Below are 23,627 nucleotides of genomic sequence, written 5' to 3'. Positions count from 1 at the left end.
AAGGTTGGGCTTATGCTGGAATGGGTAGGCCTTCAAAATGCATGTAAATGCTCTCATTAGGACAGTCCCTGACATATCAAATATATTGTATGTTTCAATCCTAGGCACAATGTGCCTCCTACAACCGGGGTCTAAAGAATCACTGGTAGTACCATCATGGTAGTGTGGTTGAATCGAGTCAAAAGTACAAATTTAATTTGATTACTGAACTTGTTTTTCATTTAGCTACACACAAAATCTAACAGTTTAGGGATAATACAAACTGAATTATGTTATGTATCATCTATCCTTATTTTACATATAAGGCTGTCCATTGGTAAAATTGGGAATAAAATGAAAAGAACAAATAAAATATTGACTTTAACACATTGGGTGCCTAGCAATGTATCCGGGAACCTGGGTTTCTTCCCTACATTGACCATCAACTGCAATGCTTATATGCAGATAGCCTTTCACTCTAGTCCTGCTCCCACAGCAAAGCGTATATATTTACGGCCCCATTTCCCACATGACTGGTGCCCTTTGTTTGATGCTATAGCTGTCTCAGATACTGTTAGAATACCTCCTCCTCCAAACTTGCTTTAATCAAGTTAAACTGATAAAAAGTTCAGGTGCTGTGGCAACTGGGTTTGTAAGATCTTTGACCTTAACACATAGCAGATTACATCACTGCATGCTTTGATTATGGGTAAGATATTCCAGAAATATGGAATAGTGCAGCCAGGAGAGACCTCATTTTGTAAAAGCTCAGCTGACTCAAATGGGACTTAGTGTTCAAGTACCTATGCCTGACTCTCTGGTTTGAGGGAGGAACCTAGTTACCATTCAGGTTATTGAAAGACATTGCTATTTATCCTTTTTGATGGCTACTGAGACCTCTGATACACGTCAACCTTTATTAAAAAATGAAAGGGTGAATTGAGCACAATTAAAGTGGCATCTGACTATATGATTAAGGCTGTATTTTTCTGTGGGCAGCCTATAACTTATGCTATGGACAACCTATAACTTATGCAGAGCTTCCGGGAATCTGGGATTCAGATTTAAGATGTCAGACTTACTAATTATAGAGGTATATTTTAGCAGTTTAAAATTCCTTTTCAGTCTTCCAAGCCATACATTCTCATTCCACCATTTAGGAAGGTGCCTGGTGAACTATGAGTAAATGATGGCTATTTATGACAATGGTAGTTCCTGTATTTCAAAAGAAAGAAAAGAAAAATTTCCAGGAGTAGAGAAAAGCCATAATGGAGTTATATACTCTCACTTTCTAAACTGTCAGGGTTAGGTGACCTCATTTCATACTGACACAGCAAAGTATGTGCAGAGAACAATGGAGAAAAAAATTAGGGGCACCAGAGAGCAACTGTATAAGGGGAGATGCAAAGACTAGACTATTTAGTGAGGAAAGGTGAAAAATGAAAGAAGATTAGACAAATAGAATAAAGAAAGCCATTCAGGGTTTTTAATTATCCTTTTTTAGGAAGGCAAAAGGGTACCCCATCAATATAATGACAACATGTAGAAATAAATATCAGAAAATAATCTTTTAGGACTTTAGTCCAAGGAATGAAAACCTGAAAAATAGCAAGCTATACATAGGTTAGAAAATTTCTTTAAAGTATTATACTTGATAAAGCATCTGTCACCACATTAAACTATTCCTGTTTTTGATATATAGTGAACATTTCTATATAGTAGAAATTGACTTGGATTCAGTTACAACTGACACAAAAAATTCATGTCATATCCTCTAAGATTGTGTAATAGATGCATCATGTAAAAACATGTACAATCTCTAAGCTTTATAACTAAATGAAGGGTAGAATTATAGTAATTATTTTAGCATACCTTATAAAGCCATTAGTCTTCATACTTAATAGCATAAACCATTTAACAAATTAACACCATAGAATGATACTGCAGAATATAGGACATTCTTTAATTTTCACAATTTCCCTTAAGCATTGACCTTCTCAGACACAGGACAATTACCAGTTCTCTAAAGTTAGAGCATATGTTGATTTCTTTAAAAGCACCAGTTTGATGATGAATTTGCCAAACCTTCGACCTAATTTAGATAGAATATTTTAGTGCAACTGCTGTTTTTATTTCTCTAGCATTGGAAGTAATAGATCATTAGCTCTCCATTTTCTCCTGCCTAACTGATTTTTGATTCCTAACAATAATTTTTTATGTTTAATGTAAATTTTGCACGAATCTACTGTTTTTTTGACCATACATTCTCTCCTTGTTTATCCTACTGTATTACCTTTTCCCCCCTTTGAACTGCTCTCCATTTTACATACAAGTGAGTTTTCTTCCTTCCACTTTAGAAAGGTTTAATAAGATTTTACTTTTCCCACCTTTCTCCTCTAAGGATTATGGAACGCTTAGAATTCTCAGTAACAACTGCATATGCTGTATAGATAACTAAATGGGGAAACACTGAGATAAGTAACCATGCATTTCTAATGCTCAAGGATCTTAAGCATAAGAGTCAATCTTTGTAAAATGTTCAAAATAATAATGAACTGTGAGAAATTATAGGATTATTTCACACCCAAATGCCCATTTTCAGTGATTCCTTTGAGATGAATGATTCTGTACTATTAAAATTATTTTTATATTCCTATCTTGAAACATTTCTTTTTTCTTCTTCTTCTTAATTACAGATTTTTGTTCATTCTTCTGGGACCCCTGGGAAAGGGTCAACAGTACCATGAGATTGGCAGATCAATTGCAACCCTAATGACAGATGAGGTATTTATTCCAGTTCATTGGGAACATTTTCCCCCACTAGGTACAACTAACTTTTGGAGGTCCCGTTTTCATGACAATTTGCTATGAATCAGATTTCTCTGTATTGAATCCCATTCTCCCATGCTTCCACTATAAATTTCATTCAGAAAAAATTGTTCCAAAGGGGTAATAAATTAACACATGTGAATATCATACTTTAAAACCTCATATTCTAAAGAAAATTTGTTTAGTGGCACTTAGAATATATTAATTAATATTCCCCTTATAGTATATGTGTTGTCAAAATAAGCACTATTGTTAAATTCATTGCAAATCTTGTTTGGAGCAAAATAATTTTAAGGTCTAAAGGAAAAACAATGTCAGTAGTATCTGAATAGTATATATGACATCAAAGAGTCATACAACACCTACCAATTCTCTAAAATTGCCTGAATATAGATGTTCCTAAGCTGAGAATCTTTGGACTATTAGAAGAGCCATTCATGGATTTCAAGGGACTTGTGATCTCCTTGATACAGCACACAAATTTCTAGGTAAAAAATTTATATGTAGATTTTTTTGGATTGGAAAAAGCTTTCAGCAACTTCTCAAAGAGGTGAATGTCTCATAAATGTAAAATATTAAATATGAGAATATAAAAAGTAGTATCATACAACTATTTTCTTTGACTTGGATTCTTCAACACATTATGGAAATTTGTTCTTATTGTTAAAGGGAAGAACAGATGCAATACATCACAGAAGGGGCATTAATTCAAAATTCAGTAGTAAATGAACAAATGGAATTATACATTTTCTAGAATATCATCTAAGTAATTTAATAATGTATTTATTGAAATACATGGCTTTAGATACTTGAAAATTCTGTAAAAAGGGCCAATTAGTATTGTACATTACTTTTCCTAGGTTTGTAAACATGAAAATATGAACTTGTTTTTAGGGTTTAATATAATAAATTCTTCTATCTGTTCAAATTATATTTTATGGTTTCATATGAATTAGTTATTTATTTCTACACATAGGGAAACCGAAAGCTAGAAGAAAAACATTTTTTTGTATCAGTTTTTAAAAAGAACCAACTTAATGTGTTAATGTCCTATGGCTGCCATAAAAAAATGACCACAAACTGGATAGCTTAAAACAGCAGTAATTTTTGTTCTGTCACATTTTTGAGGCCAGAAGTCTGAAGTGAAGGTGTCAGCAGGGCCACCCTCCCTTCAAAGCCTGTAGAGGAGAATCCTTCTTTGTCTCTTCCATCTTCTAGTGGCTCCTGGTGTTCCTTGGCTTGTGGCAGCAGAACTTTGATTTGCCTTCATCTTCATATGGCCTTTCCCCCCACCCTAATCCAGTATGATTTCATCTTGTGATCCTTACCTTAATTACATCTGCAAAAACCCTTATTTCAAATAAGGTCACTTTCTGAGGTTCTAGGTTGACATACATTTTGGGAGGACACTATTCAATCCACTCCAATGAGTAACTTACTCTATTTAGGAAATCTGGGAGAAGACAGGAGAATGAATAAATGCCTTCATGAAGACCACAAACCTGGTCTAATAGAACTCTCACAGTAAACATATTTCTAAGAAATATCTGGAAGAACAAATGTCCAAGAATAGTTAAAAACAGGCTTGAAGGAAAAAAAAAAACAAAACCTCATATGCTGGAGTTTCTTTCTAATTCCTTGCTGCTGCTTCCCAGTCTCCTTTTCTGGATCCTTCCTTCCTCCCACCCACTAAATTGAAGAGAACTTTGCTCCTTAGTTATCCACCCTGGCTCCTTCATCATCAGTTTCTCCCTCCTTACTATATCATTTCTATCAGTTCACAAAAATGACCTAGAATATCCTATCTTTTAAAAAGAAGAAAATAAAAAGAAGGAGGGGAGGAAGGGAAGAAAAGAGAGAGGGAGGGAGGAAGGAAAGGTACTTCCTAGTTGTATGATCTTGGACAAGTTAAATAATCTCAACTTTTTCTGCCTCAGTTTTCTCATCCTTAATCTGGGAATGATAGTAATAGTACTTATTTTGCATTGTTATTATTATGAATATATATGTATTGCCACTATATATTAGAAATAAAGTGGTAGAAATTAAAGACATGGTCACTGGCCTCATAGAACAACCCTGAAGTCATCTTTGCCTCCTCTATTTTCTTTCCCACCCCAAATCCAATCTGTCAGTAAATCCTCCTGGCTTGACTTTTACAATATATCCAGAATCCTGCTATAGTACTTCTCACTTTCTGCACTATCACCTGACTTTCACTGTCACTTGGTCCATGTCACCATTGTTATTCTATAATTGCAACAGCCTTTCAGTTGTTCTTTCTGCCCTTGCCCCACTTCATTCTATTCTCAACACAACAGCTAGAGCAATCCCTCCTCTGCTCAAGACCCTCTAATGACTTCCTATCTCATTTACAGTAAAAGTCAAAGTTCTTATGATGACCTACAAAGTCCTAGAGAATGTCCTTTAGCCTCCTCCATCTTACCTCTCAGACATCATCTCCTGCTACTCTTCCTCTTGCTCTCTCTTCCCCAGGAATTGGCCACTTTGCTGCTTCTCAAGTATGATATGCATGTTCTGCACTGGCGATTCCATCTGCCTAGAAAGCTCTTCCTCTTGGTAGCTGTGTGGCATGCATCCTTACCTCCTCAGGCCTTTACTGAAATACCTACTCATTGAGGCCTTTCTAATCACCATATTTAAAATTGCAGCATCCCCCAGTCGTACCCTTATTCCCCTTTCTTGCTTCATTTTTCTCCATAGCACTTTCCATCATTCACCTAAACATATACTCATTTATATTGTGTATCTTCCCTCTCACCCCTACCCTTAGAAGATAAGCTCCATGAGGGCGTGGATTTTTGCTGGGTTTTGTGCACTGCTGTATTCCCAGCACTTAAATGGTTTGATAAACATTCGTTGAATGTTTTAGCAGAGAAAACAGGCATTAAACATCTAATTATATAATTAACGATTAATTATAATAAGTAATTATAATTACAGTAAAAGCTATCAAGAAGGAGGAGAAGGTGTTAGGACAGTATTAACAAAGTGTCTCACCTTGTTTAAGAGGGGGTCGGGGAAGGCTTTTCTGAGATGTCAGGTATGTGCTGAAATCAGAATGTCAGGTTAGCTAGACAAAGAGAAGGTAGAAAAAAATTAAATTAATTAAGTTATTAGTGAAATTTGTAATAGGAAAACAAGAATAAGCACTGTTTATAATTTAAAATCAAACAAATTGTGTTGTCTATTATCTTTACGGAGCTTTAAAATAATAGGAAATTAGTTGTCCTGGTTGAATTTGGACATTTATCTAAAGTAGGGTATAGGATCCTGTGATCTCTCAAGGCAATTTTTTTAATTAAATGAGATCAAATCAAGAAAGATTTCAAGAGAGATGCTACTAACAGGAAAAGAGTAAAGTCATTAAGGATTAAGAACATTTGCAATATATAAGTGTTCAGATTTGGTCTCAGGGCCAGGTAAACATCTTTAAAAGAGTATATTCTGAACCATAAAATCAATGGCTTGTGGCAGTGAAATATGTGCTTTTAAAATTTAAAAAAAATCTCTTTCTCAAAATACAACTAATCCATTAATATATCTTTGATATTTTCATATTATCCTAAGCAAAGACTGTATATTTATCACATCAATGATATTTTGTGAAGTGTTCTTAATTGTAAAGTCAAGAAAAAGTCTTTTAACATGTTCATTATCACTTCAGCAGCAGTTTAGATTGAGTATCAAACCAGAAACTGAAACAAATGGCCTAAAAATGGAATAGAATATTTGGAAACAGAATTTTTCTGGAAATTTTGAGATATCCAATTGCTACAATATAGGTCAGCATAAAGAATAATATAGGAGTCCCTAATCTCAAATATGTGTCTGTTGTGTTTCATCTTATATGAAATACAAAAAGTATCAGAAATATTTATATTGTGTTTACTGTAAATTAATTTTTCTTTCTTACCCTTATTTTTACTTTCCTCACTTAGCATGTTCAGTGTATCATTCTCGTGTATGTTAGTAAGGAGAGATTAGGTTATGCTGCAGGAATAACCAACAAAAATCTTAGTGGTTTAAAACAATAAAGGTTTATTTCTATCATGAACAATGTCCATGACAAGCTGGCAGAGAGACTCTGCTCATCATAATCACTCAGGCACCCAGACTCATAGAAGTTCTTTCTGGACCTGTGTTTTCTCAGTCACTAAACCAGAAAAAAAGGTAATATGATAAGTCATACATTGCCACTCAACTTCCATTTCACAAATGACATGTGCACACCTAAGTAGAACACACTTAATCCAAATATTAAACAAGGCAAAGAAATGCAATCCTACCATGTGTCTAGAAGAAAATCTGGAATATCTTTGAACAGCTTAAATGACTATCACAATGCATGTGTGTGTGGTGTGGGGAGGGCAAAGGTGTAAAATGTAATTCACACTTTAAATGGAAATTCACTTTCTGCACTGTGTAAGACAGAGTGGGCCTCCATATCCATGGGTCCCACATCCTCAAATTCAACCAACTACAAATAAAAAATATTCAAGAAAAATAACCAATAAAAATAACAATACAGCAATAAAAATAGTATGAATAAAAAGCTATGCAGTATAACAACTATTTACATAGCATTTACATTGTTACTAGGTATTATAAGTAATCTAGAGATGATTTAAGTATAGATGCTCCTTGACTTTTGATGGGTTTATGTCTTGATAAACCCATCATAATTTGACTTACAATATTTTCAACTTAAGATAGGTTTATACAGACTTAATTCCGTTGAAAGCTGAAGAACATACTGAATGCACATCACTTTTGCACCTTCATAAAATCAAAAAATTGTAAGATGACCCACAGGAAGTCAGGATCCCTCTGTTTACAGGAGGGTGTGTATAGGTTATATGCAAATACTACACCTTTGTATGTAAGGGACTTGAGCCTTCATATATTTTAGTATCTGCAGGGAGTCTTAGACCAATCTCCTGTGGATACCGAGGGATGACTGTATTTCTAGAAAATACTAACTTATAACCTTATTATTTTCAAAATTGAAACTAAATTAACCTTTTAAATTAGTTTATATATTCCACGATGTAGATATTGCTGAAATTTCTAAAACATTCTACAAATTTTGATCTCTATTTTTAAGCAAGGGCTTCCTCAAGAAAGTTTGATTTTCCCACACATAAATAAGCTTTGCCTAGCTTAAATCATTAATCCTAGCTTAATGAGCTTCCTTTCATCCTCCTTTTCCTTTCTCTTACTACTTGCTTCTAGAAATTTCAACATTCATCTTGCATCCTAGGAAAAATAGATATCTGTGTGGATTAATGAAACAAACTCAATTATACTATTTTACATTACAACCTTCTATAGTGTCAGAGCTGCCTATTTCTTCAAATTGTTAAAACCACATGTGAACTATCTGGGATAAAAAACACCGAACACATTACAGTTTTATAATTTTTTAACTACAAATGATATTTCTGTTTCTTCTAAAGGTATTTCATGATGTTGCTTACAAAGCTAAAGACCGTAATGACTTGGTATCAGGAATTGATGAATTTCTGGATCAGGTTACTGTTCTCCCTCCTGGAGAATGGGATCCAAGCATTCGAATAGAGCCTCCCAAAAATGTTCCTTCCCAGGTATGTATATTTGAAAACATTCTTCAAAATCTCATTATTTTGTTGTCTTTTAAATGCATGTCTCAAAATAGCATAACCATCAAAAATACTCAAATGACTTAAGTTATAATCTCTAACAAAGCAGGGGCATGAAGGTACAAAATCTTCCTTGATGCTATCGACCACACCCCGCAAGAAACTTGGCGTTTTGATGATAAGCTACAAAATAAAACTGTCCCATATGCCTGGAAAGATTTTAGAGCCAACTTAAAAGTTATTACATTGAAGGAAAATTTAAATTTTAATAACAATGTAAAATATGGCCTGAGAAAAAGTCCATTTGCTGTCTTTCTATGATCTGATGCATCACTTTGAAATTGGCAAGTATTGGGAAAATTGAAAGGCATGGCTTAATCACATTATGTAGAAAACTTCCTATTACTGCTGATCATAGTAAAAATTGGGAAGATTTTAAAATTATAATTCTTGTACTTGTATTACTTTTGTATGGGTATATGGTATAAAAATTATAAAAATTCTGCTTATGAAAATCTAGTGTGTATTTTAGCCCTCATACAATCCAGAAACATATAAATAAAGAGTATTGCTATTGTTTGGGGTCTTTTTTTTATTGCAGGCATTACTGTTGAGAGTGGTGGCCAAATGTTTCTTAAAAGCCCACTCCTAATAGTGCCACCTCTATTTCTACTGTATCTGCCTCCCACAACACTCCCAGTTGTCGTGTACTCAGCCTTACCTTTGGCCCTTGCCCTGTAAAGTCCAGCTTGGTCTGACTCTGCTGCCCATTCAAAGTGACAGATGGCCTAATTGACCCAGCCCTAGACTTAGAAGTTTTTCTGGTTTGGTGGGCAAATGAGCAAGTGTACCTCTCAGCTGTGAGTACTTACAAAGGTCATCTCAAGCCCACTGTCATTTTAAAGAAAATAATCTGACATCTCATTTCTATATTTTCATTGTGAAGTCATTTTATAATTATTAAAGACTATTTACTTACCTTTTATCAACAATTACCATTTTATCATTCTGTAACTGCAGCCACATATTTCAGTTGATCTGTTATTAAAATAAAAGCAGTTGCTTATGATGTAATTGTAGGGGTTGTAGATTGTCTCATTTCTGTTCTTGTGTACAACTTTTCATTAATGATATTAGAAAAGGCAATGTAATGCTTCCTGAAGTAATAAGATAGAAACTCTTTAACTGATGTTATTTGGAGAAATTCAGCAAAAAGATTAATACATTGAGAGTAAGACTTTAAATGTCACTGTAATACCAATTTGTTCTTCACACATTGAAGGTAAAGTTAAGCACTTATAAAAACACTTTGTTTTTGAAGAATAATGTTTTTGAAGCATGTAGAAATCTCAGAGATCTGTATTTTTTATTATTTTTATGAGACCTTTTAAAATCAGAATTAATTATTGGATTCTGGGTATTGAGAAGCAGTAGAAGAAAGAACATTAAATTAAGAATCAAGGCACGTGGGTTTGGCCATTATCCATTTGCATGACCTTGAACAAATGGTTTAACCTCTCTACTGATGTTCTGTATCAATGCTATCCAATAGAACTTTCTGCAGTAATGAAAATGTTCTATATCTATGCTATCTAGTAATCAAGCCACTATTGAGCACTAGAAATGTTGCTACTGCAACTGAAGCACTGAATTTTTTCATTTTAATTAACTTAAATTTAAATAGACATATGGGGTTAGTATGGAGGTATATCAGACAGCACAATTCTATGCAATGAGTTTGCTTTAGAGATACACTGTATACTACTTTTCAACATTAATACTTTTAAAATGTACATTGTAGTTAAATAATAGATAGTATCAGGCCCTCTTTTATTAGATGGAGTAAAATGAATTAATGTATATTAAGCACCCTGACCTCATACTCATTTAAATAATACTTTCCCCCATGGGATAATTGCTATGGTTTTTATTCTTTTGAAATGTGCAAATCACAGCACTTTTAAAACTTTTTCCTTTCAGTTAAGACAAGAATAACTTGTCATCTCAAGAGATAATACTGAAAATATTCATTAGAATTTTGTGTCGTCGTTACAATCACTCCCTTGCATGTACTCTAAACTTCTTTGCTTTCCTTTCATGCCATATACTTGCTTTGCAAAACCACAACCCTGTGAGAATCCAGCTCTTTACTTTGTACCTGCATTGATACAGCTGAAGCTGAAGGAGAACATATAACTAACAAGGCTGTTCTCCCATAAATTCATGACCACATATCTCAAGTGGGCCCTTAATGTTGCAAGTACATCATACCATGCTTCCCTAGTCCAATCATTCTCTCTTGATGACTATTCCACACCTGTTCTTCTCTCCTCAAACCTTCAGCACATCCTTTTTGACCCTCACTCTTATATGTAACTTGCCTCTTATTTCTCCAAGAAATTTGAAACAATCAAAAAAGAACTTCCATAGACTCCCACTATCCTATATATCCACCTGCCAGCATCTGCATCTATATACTCTGCCTTCCCGTCTTACTATTGATAAACTATCCAAAGCCAGCCTTCCACTTGTGCACCAGATCCCATCTCCTCACACCTACTCAAGAACATTACCAATTCTCCTCTTTCTTCTCTATATCAATTCTTTTGTTCTGTACTGTATCATTTTTATTAGCATACAACATATTGTTAATTTACCAATCTTAAAAAAAAGTACTCTCTTGATACCACTACCCAGCCATCTATTCTTCTTCATTTCCCTTTGCAACAAAGTGCCACAGAAGAGTTCTCCATGCTACCTGCATCCAATCACTCTCCTCTGATTCTCACTTCACACCTACATCAATAGGCTTTTGCCCCTACCACTTCATTAAAATAGATGAAAGTCACCAATAATCTCCACAGTGCTAAATCTCATGGTTAGTTTTCAGTCTGCACTTTATTTAACCTATCATTCAGCAGCATTTAACAGAGTTGATGGCTCCTTTTTCCTTGGTATACGTTCCTTACTTGGCTTCCAAGACACTGCACTGTCTTGGTTTTGTCGTTGTAAAATAAGAGTTAACTTATCTCATAAGGGCTAATTCCCCCAAAAGACCATATAATATTACTTGCTTTCTGAAACTTGTGGAAGCTATGAAATGTTTCACTAAGTGACTGGGAAATAGGTATTGAAGGCCAGTCTTAAATTTCTTTACTAATGTATTTTATTTACCTGTAAAGACAGTTCCTTCATTAGTTGACAGACATCTTCTCTTTTATCTTTGAACTTCAGTCTCACTGTATCCATGCATATACCTGGGGAAATTGTACAAATATTAAGCAGTAAACTTTCCTGTATAGTGTGTATTTCAAAACCTATTTTTATCATGTTTTAAACCTGTATCATTCCATCTAGATGTCCTATTGTATGTCTGATCAGTTGATGAGTCACTTTTGTTCTTCATGTTTATACAAATTCTATTTTGGAATGGTAGTCAAGTAAAAATCCCAATTGTACTAATTAAAATTTTTTACTATCCTTTGAAGTGCTTTTGAACACATTGGTGTGCTCTAAGATCATCATAGCTAGGATTTTTAGGTAGGACTTTATGATTTTTAAAAAAATCTCTGTCACTGACAAAAGTGGTCTGTATAATAGATCTATGGGAAAACAGCACTACCTAACTCTCTGTTAATTTGTCATTGGTTCAATTAGAAGCAATTGCAATAGTCTTTTGCAATAGTCTATTGCAAGTCTATTGCAATAGTCTTTGGACCTCTATGAGTCAGAAAGGCCCATATTACAAATTTTTTCCTGGGAAAAAAGATATCAGCCAGAATCACAGAGGGAAACATACTTTTATTTTATTTTGTTTTGTTTTGTTTTATTTTATTTTTCTGAGATAGGGTCTCTGTCACTCAGGCTAGAGTACAGTGGTGTCATCATAGCTCACTGCAACTGCAAACTCCTGGGCTTTCATGATCCTCCTTGCCTCAGCGTCCCACCTGTAGCTGGGACTACAGGTGCACACCACCATGTGTGGCTCATTTTTCCATTTTTTTTTTTTTTATAGAGATGGGGTCTTGCTCTTGCTCAGGCTGGTCTTGAACTTCTGACCTCAAGGAATCCTCCCACCTCAGCCTCCCAAAGTGCTAGGATCACAGGCATGAGCCACTGTACCCAGCCTAGGAAATTTACTTTTAAAATAGTGATAATAGTTAATGTTTATTGAAAGGTTACACTATGCCAGGCATATAATACACCATGGCTAACACCTGCTCACTCCCACTTGGTCCCTCTCTGCCCCTTCCCTTTTTTCAAACCTCTTATCTCTACCTAATACTGTAAATTTATTCTCTTTCCACTAACAGAATGCTTTTTCTTGCCCACCTTGCAACTCTAGCACTCATGACAATGAATGACACACAGTAGGCACTCAATTAGTATTAGTTAAAAGAATAAACATCCATCACCTCATTTAATTCTCTCAGGCATGATATAACATAGGTAGCTGTTGTCACCCCCAGTAAAGGAAGGAGGAAACTGAAGCTTTAGGAGGCTACATAACTTCCCAGAGTTCAAGCAGCAACTAAGTAACAAATCCTGGGTTCTTAGTCTCTCTGCATATTGCTTCAAGGAAAAAAAAAATCGTTACTGTTAGTAGAATTAACACCTGAAATTAAAACAAAACAAAACAAACAAAGAAACTTCCTGCAGGAGAAGAGGAAGATTCCTGCTGTGCCAAATGGAACAGCAGCCCACGGGGAAGCAGAGCCCCACGGAGGACACAGTGGACCTGAACTCGAGCGAACCGGAAGGTTAGTGAAAATCACTTGCATGGGACTTCAAGGACCAAATGACGTATCATTCTTGTCTGTCAGGAATTGCTAGTTTGAGATCTAATTTGTTTTATACTTTTAATGCCTACTTTTTGTGGGTGAGAATGCCAATTAATTTGATTTCTCTAAAGTTACTGATTGTGTCATTACTGTTAAACTAAAGCAGTGGATACACCATTCCATTTTATCTTACTAAGTCTTTCATTTTGCTGTGCATAAAATGCATTCCCAGATTCTTAGAATAAGAAAACTGTCAATTGATTCTTCCAAAAGAGCCCGTTGAAAGCGTCAAGTTCAAGATAGAAATAAAACTGAATACCAAGAACTCGGTCTTGTAGACCCTATCTCATTAAATGCAAGTAGGATGTATATAATGGTACTTTTTATTTTTACGGCTGTGATTTGAAAGAGCTATATGATTTATTTTTCTAATCACACATCTTTGAAGAGATGAAAGCTTCAATTTATTTCTTAAAATGCTTCTTTATGGTTTTCTGACAGCTTGTCTCTCTCCAAGCAATGTGTGAGCAGAAAATCAGAAACCCTTGGGTGGGTTTCTCTTCAGGGAATATGTGAGCACAGCCTCCATTATAATTAAAGGCAATTGCAAAGGCTTTGCAGGATTGGTGCTCCCTGCCCTCAAGGCCGGTTCCTGTACTGCTTGCAATGTGTCCTCTAAGCTGACTTTCCAGTTCCTGACAACTCTGCATTTTAATTCTGTGTTCTTTCCCTTTATGTATGTTTTGTCTCTGAGGAAATGTCCTTTAACGTCTTCCTCAGGCTTGATATGTAATTTGATATGGTTCAAACAATTTTTTCCTTTTCCCTTCACTGGAAGCTTTGTTACTCATTCTGTTTGCTTTCATACTTTCAAATGCTGTTTTTTTATTTTTGGTGGTATTTTTTTTTTTCTCTTTCTCAGGTGTAACATGCCACATAGCTTAGATTTTTTTCGAAGTTCACTTTTCCTTACTGCTTCCTAAATCCTCCCAGGTCACCAATATCCGGTATCTTCGCTTCTCCAGAGTTCTTCCACAGATTCTGTTGCTGACATGACTTGAAGTATCCATTACTCATCTGCTCTCCTGAAGTTGCTGGTGTACATCTGGGCTGCTCTTGCACTGTTCTCTGTAATGAACTCCCACTTCCGGATTTAGATTTTTACTGCTAAAAGCACATTTATTACACAGTAATATAACAGCTATTCAGACTAATGTATGCGCTAATAAGTAATTAATTAGAAAGCAATGGTCTAATATAAAGTTCTATCAAAACGATAAATATTAATTACTAATTAATAGTTCATAACCACCTCAAATTCTTTTTGGGATTAGGTGGGATATAAATCATAAATGAATGTATAAATAGACTAGTGGAGTAAATATGCTGTGAATTATGGCTTTGATAAGTTAGCGAATTATTCAGAAACGATCCCCCAAATTAAAAATATGCATACGTCTTACCAAACACAGGTAGAGAAACCTAAGGTGATCTTTGTGTGTGTGTAAATTTCACAGGTTCTCTGCAAGCTTCTCTGAGTTTCAAATGTCCTTTTTGTTTAATTGAAATTTCATTCTTCTCAACCCTCTCCTACTCCATATCTCCCTGATGGAAGCAGTCACCAGGGAAGCATAGTGATTCTATACCCACATAATAGTAAGAGAGTTACTAATATGTATTATAACTGTTAGGTCTATATCATATCAGGGAAATTAAAAATAGTGGTTAAAATTTTCAGTTTTTCTGAATACATACATTTTTCAAGGCCAACCAGAATTTATTTCTCAAGAGAATAATTATTTTTGAGGTAATTCTAGGACTACCAAATGAATATTCTTATTCATAAAATAAATAACAAGGGTTTAACATTTTGTATGATCCAAGTATATTCAGCATTCTGGCAGTATATTGGAACATAATAGGATTTTTCACTAGTAACTTTCATGTAGGAACTTAATCATAGTCTTATTCATTTTAGTATCACATCTTTATTCCATGGAGCACACAGAACTTCCAGTAGTCAAGTGTTAAGTCTGCATATTATTACTAAATGTCCAAAGAATGAGAATACCTATTTATTAAAGCTCTCATTTCTAATAGATTAAAAAAATTTAATCCTCAAATTTTAAGTACTGTTTTATAGTTTAATACTTTCCCCCTAACAAAATCCTCTTTTAAATATTTCAATGTGGTTTTAGATATATTTAGAATAAATGAATTTATACCAAGTAAAGTCATTATTGTCTTGTGAATCATAGATATTGGGATATGCTAAGGCAATAATGGATCAAAATTATATTTATCTAGTTTGGTTATTATAAGTTCCACTCCTCTAGTTTCCTAAAAATGAAAACAACTATGGAACCTATCTGTCTCTATTAAGTATTGCTGTTATCCATTAGGCCATTTAAATGTTTCCCTGGAACAGTATCTGGTGAGAGATTTTTTTATTTTTATTTTTTATTTTTTTGGCAGAGAGAGTAGGTAACTGGAGCCATGGTTAAACACTGCTTTTTCTCTCTAGGATGATGTTCACTATTGGAGGATACAAAAGCCAGTTAACCCTCCCCCCTCACTTTTCTGCTATGTTAATTGGAACGTAAATAATTAGAAAATACTGCCAATGGTTGAGGATGATAGGTCTTAGTTTAGGAGGAGTAGGTTGATGTAGAAATGTCACAGATATTAGAGTGATCTTTGAATCTCATTATTTGAATTTTGATTGGTGAACAGCTCTGAACCTTGTTTTAGAGAACCTGGGATTTTGGGTTGTTGACATGATATTTGGTTAGGAATTCAGGTAACCTAGTGGTGAAAAGCCATCCCTGTAGATCATGATAATACAACGTAGCAGGTTAATGTGGGTCTCACCTCTGCTGATGGAAAACGTATACTGGGACCTGGCAACAAAGCAAATGAGCATTTTGATTTGTGTGCTTTTTTTATATTTGTATTTCACTATTGTGTTTTCCCCCTATTTTAGGATTTTTGGGGGACTTATTTTAGATATCAAAAGAAAAGCTCCATACTTCTGGAGTGACTTCACAGATGCTTTCAGCCTGCAGTGCTTAGCATCTTTTCTATTTCTCTACTGCGCGTGTATGTCTCCTGTCATCACATTTGGAGGACTGCTGGGAGAAGCAACTGAAGGGCGTATAGTATGTATTACGCTTTTCTCTAAACTTTGAAACTCAATCCATTTTTAGGATTCATAGTTAGATGAGTGAGCATTTTATTTTGGATTCCTTTATGAGGAGAGATTTAATAGATGGTCTGGCAGATAAACTTCTTATGAATTTTCCAAACAGCTAGTGGAACTGGTAATCTGGGTGTGGAATATCTCAGAACAACTAGTTCTGAGTCTTATACAAGGTTCTAATTTGATGTCATTCCCTTTGGCCCCCAATCCTAGGCTAGCTTTAGGCTCGGTTTCTACCTCATGAGACGACCATTTCTCATATAACAAGGCCATGTTTCTGTCCAGACATTAATCTTGAATATATTTATTTATTTTGGTAAGGCAACAGAAACATGAGATAGGAAAGTGGAGAGGACACCTCCCCATTTGCTACCATTCATTTTCTGCTTACTGTTGGCCCGTTCTCTCATGTTCCTACCCCACATCCTGCCCAGGATTGCTAGGCTTTTCATAATGAAGGAGAAAGTACATACCCATGTATTTTAAACATTTTCTCCCTAGTTACTATGGCTGCATATACAGCTTAGGTAATGGAACCATTTATATCTCTACACAGAGTGCAATCGAATCTCTCTTTGGAGCATCCATGACCGGGATAGCCTATTCTCTCTTTGGTGGACAGCCTCTTACCATATTAGGCAGTACAGGACCAGTTTTGGTGTTTGAAAAGATTTTGTTTAAATTTTGCAAGTAAGTGTTATGTACTCTTGGCCCTTAGCCCCTTTCTTTTTCTTTACTGTATTTATACTTCTCCCAACACCACTTTTGGAGGACTGTTGAGAGAGGTGGAAGTGGCTGATTTGATTCAGTTTGTCATTTTTGTCTCTCCATGGAAATAGAGGAAAAGTAAAAGATTTGTGTATATTGTTATTTAATCTTTATAAAAAGTAAGATTTAGTTCTAGGCACTGAGAAACCCCTTTTCGTTTTGTCCCCTTAGATGTTCCCTTTAGACAAAGTCTTGAGTTTAGATACTCATGGGATGTGAAGTTTATTTACTTACTTCCTGAATTACACTTATTTTCATTTATTTAAATAGTGTCAAGCTGTTATATGACCTTATTTCCACTGTTCTTTCCTTTTCCCCCTCCTAGAGAATATGGGCTGTCATACCTATCTTTAAGAGCTAGTATTGGACTTTGGACCGCAACCCTATGTATAATACTTGTGGCCACTGATGCAAGTTCTCTTGTCTGCTATATCACCCGGTTTACTGAAGAAGCTTTTGCTTCTCTAATTTGCATCATTTTCATTTATGAAGCCCTGGAGAAGTTGTTTGAGCTCAGCGAAGCATATCCAATCAACATGCATAATGATTTGGAACTGCTGACACAATACTCGTAAGTACCATTTCCCCTGTTGGCTGGGGCCTTTCTTTTTACAAATATTTCTATTGTTATAGGAAATATGAGGAACTTACTCAGCAGAGAATGCGCCTTAAGTTGATTCATGACCTAAATCCTGGACTTTCAGAGCTGAACAGGATTTTAAAAGTCATCTAATCAGCCACTCATCTGATATTTATGTTCTCATTATACCATCTCTGCCAAGAATATCTTTTTAAAGTTCTATTTATCAAGTATTCTCTAAAAGGAGGAGATAGTGAACCAAGTCAATTTTAATATACACAATTTTACTTTCATAAAAGATATATGTTTTGTTCTTTCTTCCAGGTCTTTTCAATTTACTATAATCCAAAGATACATAGTAATGAAAATGTAAGATTTCAGATTTAGAGCAGTGAGGTAAAAGAGACTGATTGGGTCTGTAGCTGGCACTAGCTTGACATTTGAAAGTGTGATAAAAGCAAATCACTGAGTTTAATTTTGGTTTTGGAACTTGTAACATTTATGATCAAAATATTCAGGTATTACTTGTTGAAGGTAATATTACAGTTAAGGACTAAAAATGAGATTGGCCCTACTGCTGCTCTTTGTAGTTTTGGCGTGCCAGCAGTTTGGAGTTGCTCTAAGGCTTTGTCTTCAGACTATATGTGGCCATTAAATGACTCTTTTGTTTAATTTTAGAATTTTTTTGTTGCATTTATGGATAGATTTTTATGCAGCAAATCTTCGAAGTAGTGTGTTTTTTATCAGACAGTTAAAACCTCTGCATCATCCATCAATACTTTTCCTATAAACTGCTTAGATTTGGCCTCAAACCCTTTGAAAAATTTTTATCTTTATTTACTATTAGAAGTTTAAATTGTTGACATTAGACCAGAATAGTACAATGTTATAATTTCATTTAGAATGATGAAAATAACAATTTTTTAGTATTCTGACTTTTTTTTTTTTTTGGTCTTTAGAGATAGCATTAAACAGTGCACCCCCTTTGTTGGACAAGAAAAATCAAAGTGGAAATATAAAATAACTTTCCCATTCAAAGTAAATAGAGTGTTGTAAACACGATTAAGAAGGGACTAAGGAGGCTAGGAAGTAGGCAGATGGGAAGAATGGTTTGATTAGAACCAGGGATGTATGCCATTTCATTTCTCTCTCCAAAAGAGAGTGTGTCACTGAATTTGGATATCCATACTAGGATATATAATTATCTCTGGTTGGATTTTCAAGCCTACTACATGCCAGGGACTATAGAGGTGCTAGGGAAATCATGACGAATAATAGTCTGTCCTCAATGAGTTTCTAGTTTAGTAGGAAATGTAGACAAACAGACAACATAATGACATGAGTGCTGTGCTGAGAGGTTGGTGTAGAATGCTATGGTACCACATTAGAAGATCACCTAACCTATATTTAGGGTTCAGAGGAGGCTTCCTGGAGGAAGTGATATAGAACAAAAAATCAGCAGAGGTTAGGAAGGTTCTGAGGAATAGGACAGAAAGTAGTATCTCAGAAAGAGGCATGCACAGGCCCGGATGCAAGACATTCATTAAAGCTTTGAGATATATGCCCAAAGTCATATAGATAGTGGTAAAACAAGAAATTAAATTCTTTTCTGCACAAAACATTTACTCTGTTTCATTAAGTCCACATGACACTTTTAGTGGCTTTCTTGTCATTGTGATCTTTTCACACTAAATCAGTTTTTAAGTGTCACTATACTAACGCTCATCTAAAGTTTTTTTCTTTGGATGTTGCTGGCCTCATGCTTTTACAGGTTTTATTAGAACAATTCCTATAAAATATTATAGCTAGGACATAATATGTCTGAGACTGTGATCTTTGAAAACTAAATATGTGTAAAATACCACATACTTTGTACAGGTATAAGATATTGGAGAAAGGGCATCATGTTTAGGATCTACATTTCAGATATCCTTTATACTTGGGCCTCCTATATTCAGATTTCCTTAAATTCATAATTTAACAACCAGATAACAAAATGTCTTTGATTTTTTAAAAGATTTTCCTAGCTCCTCTGGCATCCTAACCTTATAATGTGGTAATATGTAGACCTTATATTTGAAGATATAAGCTTTTCTTTCATTGTGCCAAGAGCAAGTGTCAAGATAATCTATTTAGTTTTGAGAATATATACATTATACCAGATGATCAAGCTGAATATGTCAAGTTAGCAATAAGTAATGAGTTTGTGGGAACAATTTTTTCTTGGTTGCTTTGATTTTAGGAAATGGCAAAAATAGAATGAAGTGTTCTGCTTGTGTAAAATGAAATGTTCCTTCAGTGTATAGTAATAATGTAAAGTTCTTAAAGATGGCTAGCTAAAGAAAGATTAAGGATCCATATCAGTGTTTTGCAATTGTTGGGCCAAAGCAAAGTTCAGGGTCTATTTCTCTAGTTTCTAATATATGTAGAGAGAGAGAGACTAGAGTTCAATAAAATATAATGATTACCAAGCTGTTGAAGGAGAGATCTCAGTACTTGGTTAGGAAAAATGTTTGTTTTTATTTTTATTTTTTCTGTGTCTTTTTTGTTTTCTCCAATACTCAGCCCTCTACATAACCCAGGATAGTGATCTGTTCTGAATAAATGTTATTTACTAACTGAAATTATACTCATAGAAGAATACCCTCTTTCTCGTCCCCTTAACTAGATTTGAACTTCCCTTAAAGTATTAATAGAAAATATGTAATAATTTTACCTCCCATAGTCCCAGCATAATACTGTAGATAAGGTTAAGTGATAACGTGTATTGAATAATGGAACATGTTGCAAAATAATTGATATCACCTGGCCAATCTTGTTTGGCAAGGAGAGACAATTGGTGCTTGTTTACGTTATCTTTAATAGTACTATTCAAGATTTCAGCTGAAGTTTTGAATAAATTTGACACGTTATGAGAAGCTTGACATGGGATAAAGATATACAAATTTGGATTCATATAACTAGTTCTGATTGAAAATTTAAACGGGATACTAATATGGTCAAGAAATCATATGGAAGAACCCAGAGAAATAGGACTGCAATTTATGGCAGAACTCCAAAAGTTAACCAGAGAAGTGGGGAGAAAGAAGAGGAAAGGAAAGTTATCAGAGCTCATGGACCTTTTAGCACTCACTAGTCCAAAAATGAAGAATGAAACAGAAATTTGAAAACCTCTATGTTTTAACTTTTTTTTAATCACGTTTGCTACATATACACTTGACTAAATTTGTCCATAATTTCTTGCAACACAACTTTGTAATTATATTTTTATGCATTTATTTGAATAATATCTGTATATCTCCACTAGCTTAATCTTAATAATGGTGGGTCATGACTACTAGGCACAACTTTGTACCCACTATACCTAGCAAAGTAGTCGGGACATATTATAATAATATGGACACGTTTGTTCATATTTTTACATTTCTGAGAATTCTTCTTACAACTGATATGTACATTTGACATAAAGATCCCCCCCCAACAAGCTGATTTTTATAAAGTGAATAATCTGACAGCTTAGAATCAAATAAATAGAAGAGTAGGCACTCAAGGAATGATTATTCAATAAATAAACTTCTAACAACACACTTCATTCTTGGTTCTTGACCCAAACATTTGCTATCCTTGTTTTCTGTTCCTTCTTTCAAACTAAATTCTTATTTTAATGATAAAGTTGTGTTTTCAGTAGCAGTAGTATCCAATATAATAGTTTGTTATTTGTGTGTTTTATTCTCATTTTCCCTAATGGATTATGAGCCTTTTGTGGACAGAATTAGTGTCTCTATCATTCCAGCTTCAGAGAGCTAGTTAATGGTAGATAGTGATAAACTTTTGTTGTGTCCTTCAATAATGTTATCCTTCATATGCATTTTCAGCTACTATTTTCCTTTTCTATGACTATGGTTTGGAATTAGAGATCTTAAATGTAATTATCTTTCATATGGTCTTATTAAATAGCTATGAAAAAGTAGCAATTTACATGGGCACCCAATGTTAGAAAGAGAGAAAGTGCTAAGCAGGTATTGGTGGTTTCTCGGTTTCTTCCTTAAAGATGCATTGAATAGCTACTGTTATGTGGTCATATTTTGGTGAGATGTGATAACTATTCTCAGAGTTCACCGTCTTTGAAGTACTGACCTCATTTCTCTTTGTTTCCTGAATTGACCTAGATTTAAGGATATATTCTGAAATATTTAAAGTGAAATGCAATAATGTTTTAATTTACATTAAAATACCTCAGCACAGTCACTGTGGTAAGAAATGTATGTTAGGTTAAGTTATAACCATGGGCAGCTAGAATTCTGATCAGGAGTCCAAACTTCAGGAGTAGTTAGTTAGCATTAAAGCAGAGAGGCTACACTCTAGAAAAGCTACTACAAACCCTGTGATTATTAGCCACATCCCAGTTCTACACTGAGGCTTTGCTGAATGTCAGAAGTGGATTTTCACTTGAAAAATTACTAACTTGTTAATCAATATACTGAAATGTATTGGCAAAATTAAAAGTATTCAAGATATGTGGCTTGAATATGATATTTCTAATCTTGCCAGAAGGCAATATAAAAATCTAGCAAATGAATCATGTAGTGTCAACTCCAAAGGATGGTATTAAAGGCTTAATTTGTAGCTGATCCTGTGTCCAGCCATTTTTGGTGACTGATGTCACTAAAACTGTACTGGAATCCTGAGTAGTAACATTGTCATGTCATTCTTGAATGAACCATTCATGCAAGATGAAGTGAAAATACATAGAATAAGAGAGAGAGAGCTTCAATGAGCTGACAAAACAGATTATAGAAAGAGCTTTTCCCACATTTCCCAATAAATGTTTGTTAAATATATATAATCTGTATGTGTAATTGGAAAAATAGTGCTCCTCATCTTTGTCTTTCTGAGACACATTGGTACATAATTTTCCTATAGTCTGTGAGATCATATAGCTTTTTAATATTTCTTCCAACTGCCAGAATTTTTAAATTTCTCTAAAACACTGCTTTTAACCACTGATACATATATCAGCAGTGAAAAGAAGAAGTTTAGATAGGCAGCAAAGTTTTTTCTTTAAGGAAGTATTCATAATAAAATCTTCCAAATATTTCACTGGATTTTTATAACCTTAAAACTCATTGTAAATAAAAAAATATAATTAATAAAGGCATATAGATATTTGTGTAGATAGAAATACATAGCTATAAAAAGTTGTGAACCATTGCTCTAGTAATTGCCTTGCAATTTCAGTTTCTAAAACATCAGTTAAAATAAATTCAGACCTCACTAAAGTTTTAATTCCAGAGAAAGTAGTATTTTTTTCAAAGTCCTTCTGAATATTTCACTTTTATTTACTGAAATCTTATGGAGCAGATAAGATCTGTTTTACAGAACAAGTTAATGAGTTATGACTTACCAATAATCAAATGAAATTAAGTGAAGGGTAGAACTCACTTTTTTTTCAAATTTTTCTCTAATTAGGTGGCATAATCTCTTTCTATCACTCAACTTTATTTCACCCATTGAGTTGGGCATATTGCCGTAGATTCTTTATGAGATTAATGTAATGCCAGTATTGGCACTTTGTATATGATTTGATAACTTTACTCAAGATATTTGTCATTCCTATTGGCTAATTTTGACCAAAGTATTCTCCTTCATGTAAGATGTTGACGCATCATTCATTTATCTCTAATCTGCTGGATGTTTCAAGTGTTATTGCTACATACTTTGTTGTATCAGTCATGCTAAATGAATGCTTAGAGACATTGCTAATAATTTGTTTTAATGGAAGACACATCTCCCTTTAATTATAGAAATTAATATGTTAGTTGCTGTGAACACCATTCTTACTAGATATT

General features: G+C 34.4%; 1 protein-coding gene across 15 annotated transcripts in view; it reads left to right on the top strand.

The window, feature by feature from the left end:
* SLC4A10 (solute carrier family 4 member 10) overlaps positions 1-23,627 on the top strand; it is a 313,419-nt gene that overhangs the window by 219,499 nt on the left and 70,293 nt on the right. For all 15 annotated transcript variants that reach the window (XM_069472125.1, XM_069472121.1, XM_069472113.1 and 12 more), the window contains 6 exons: positions 2,676-2,763; positions 8,289-8,435; positions 13,110-13,210; positions 16,215-16,389; positions 16,987-17,120; positions 17,524-17,769. In XM_069472125.1, coding sequence (XP_069328226.1) covers positions 2,676-2,763; positions 8,289-8,435; positions 13,110-13,210; positions 16,215-16,389; positions 16,987-17,120; positions 17,524-17,769 — 891 coding nt within the window. The remainder of the gene's footprint in view (positions 1-2,675; positions 2,764-8,288; positions 8,436-13,109; positions 13,211-16,214; positions 16,390-16,986; positions 17,121-17,523; positions 17,770-23,627) is intronic.

Source organism: Eulemur rufifrons, chromosome 1 (assembly GCF_041146395.1).
Source record: "Eulemur rufifrons isolate Redbay chromosome 1, OSU_ERuf_1, whole genome shotgun sequence".
Classification (NCBI taxonomy): Eukaryota; Metazoa; Chordata; class Mammalia; order Primates; family Lemuridae; genus Eulemur; species Eulemur rufifrons.
Note: the sequence above shows the minus strand (reverse complement) of the source record. Positions and strands in the feature narration are given on the sequence as shown.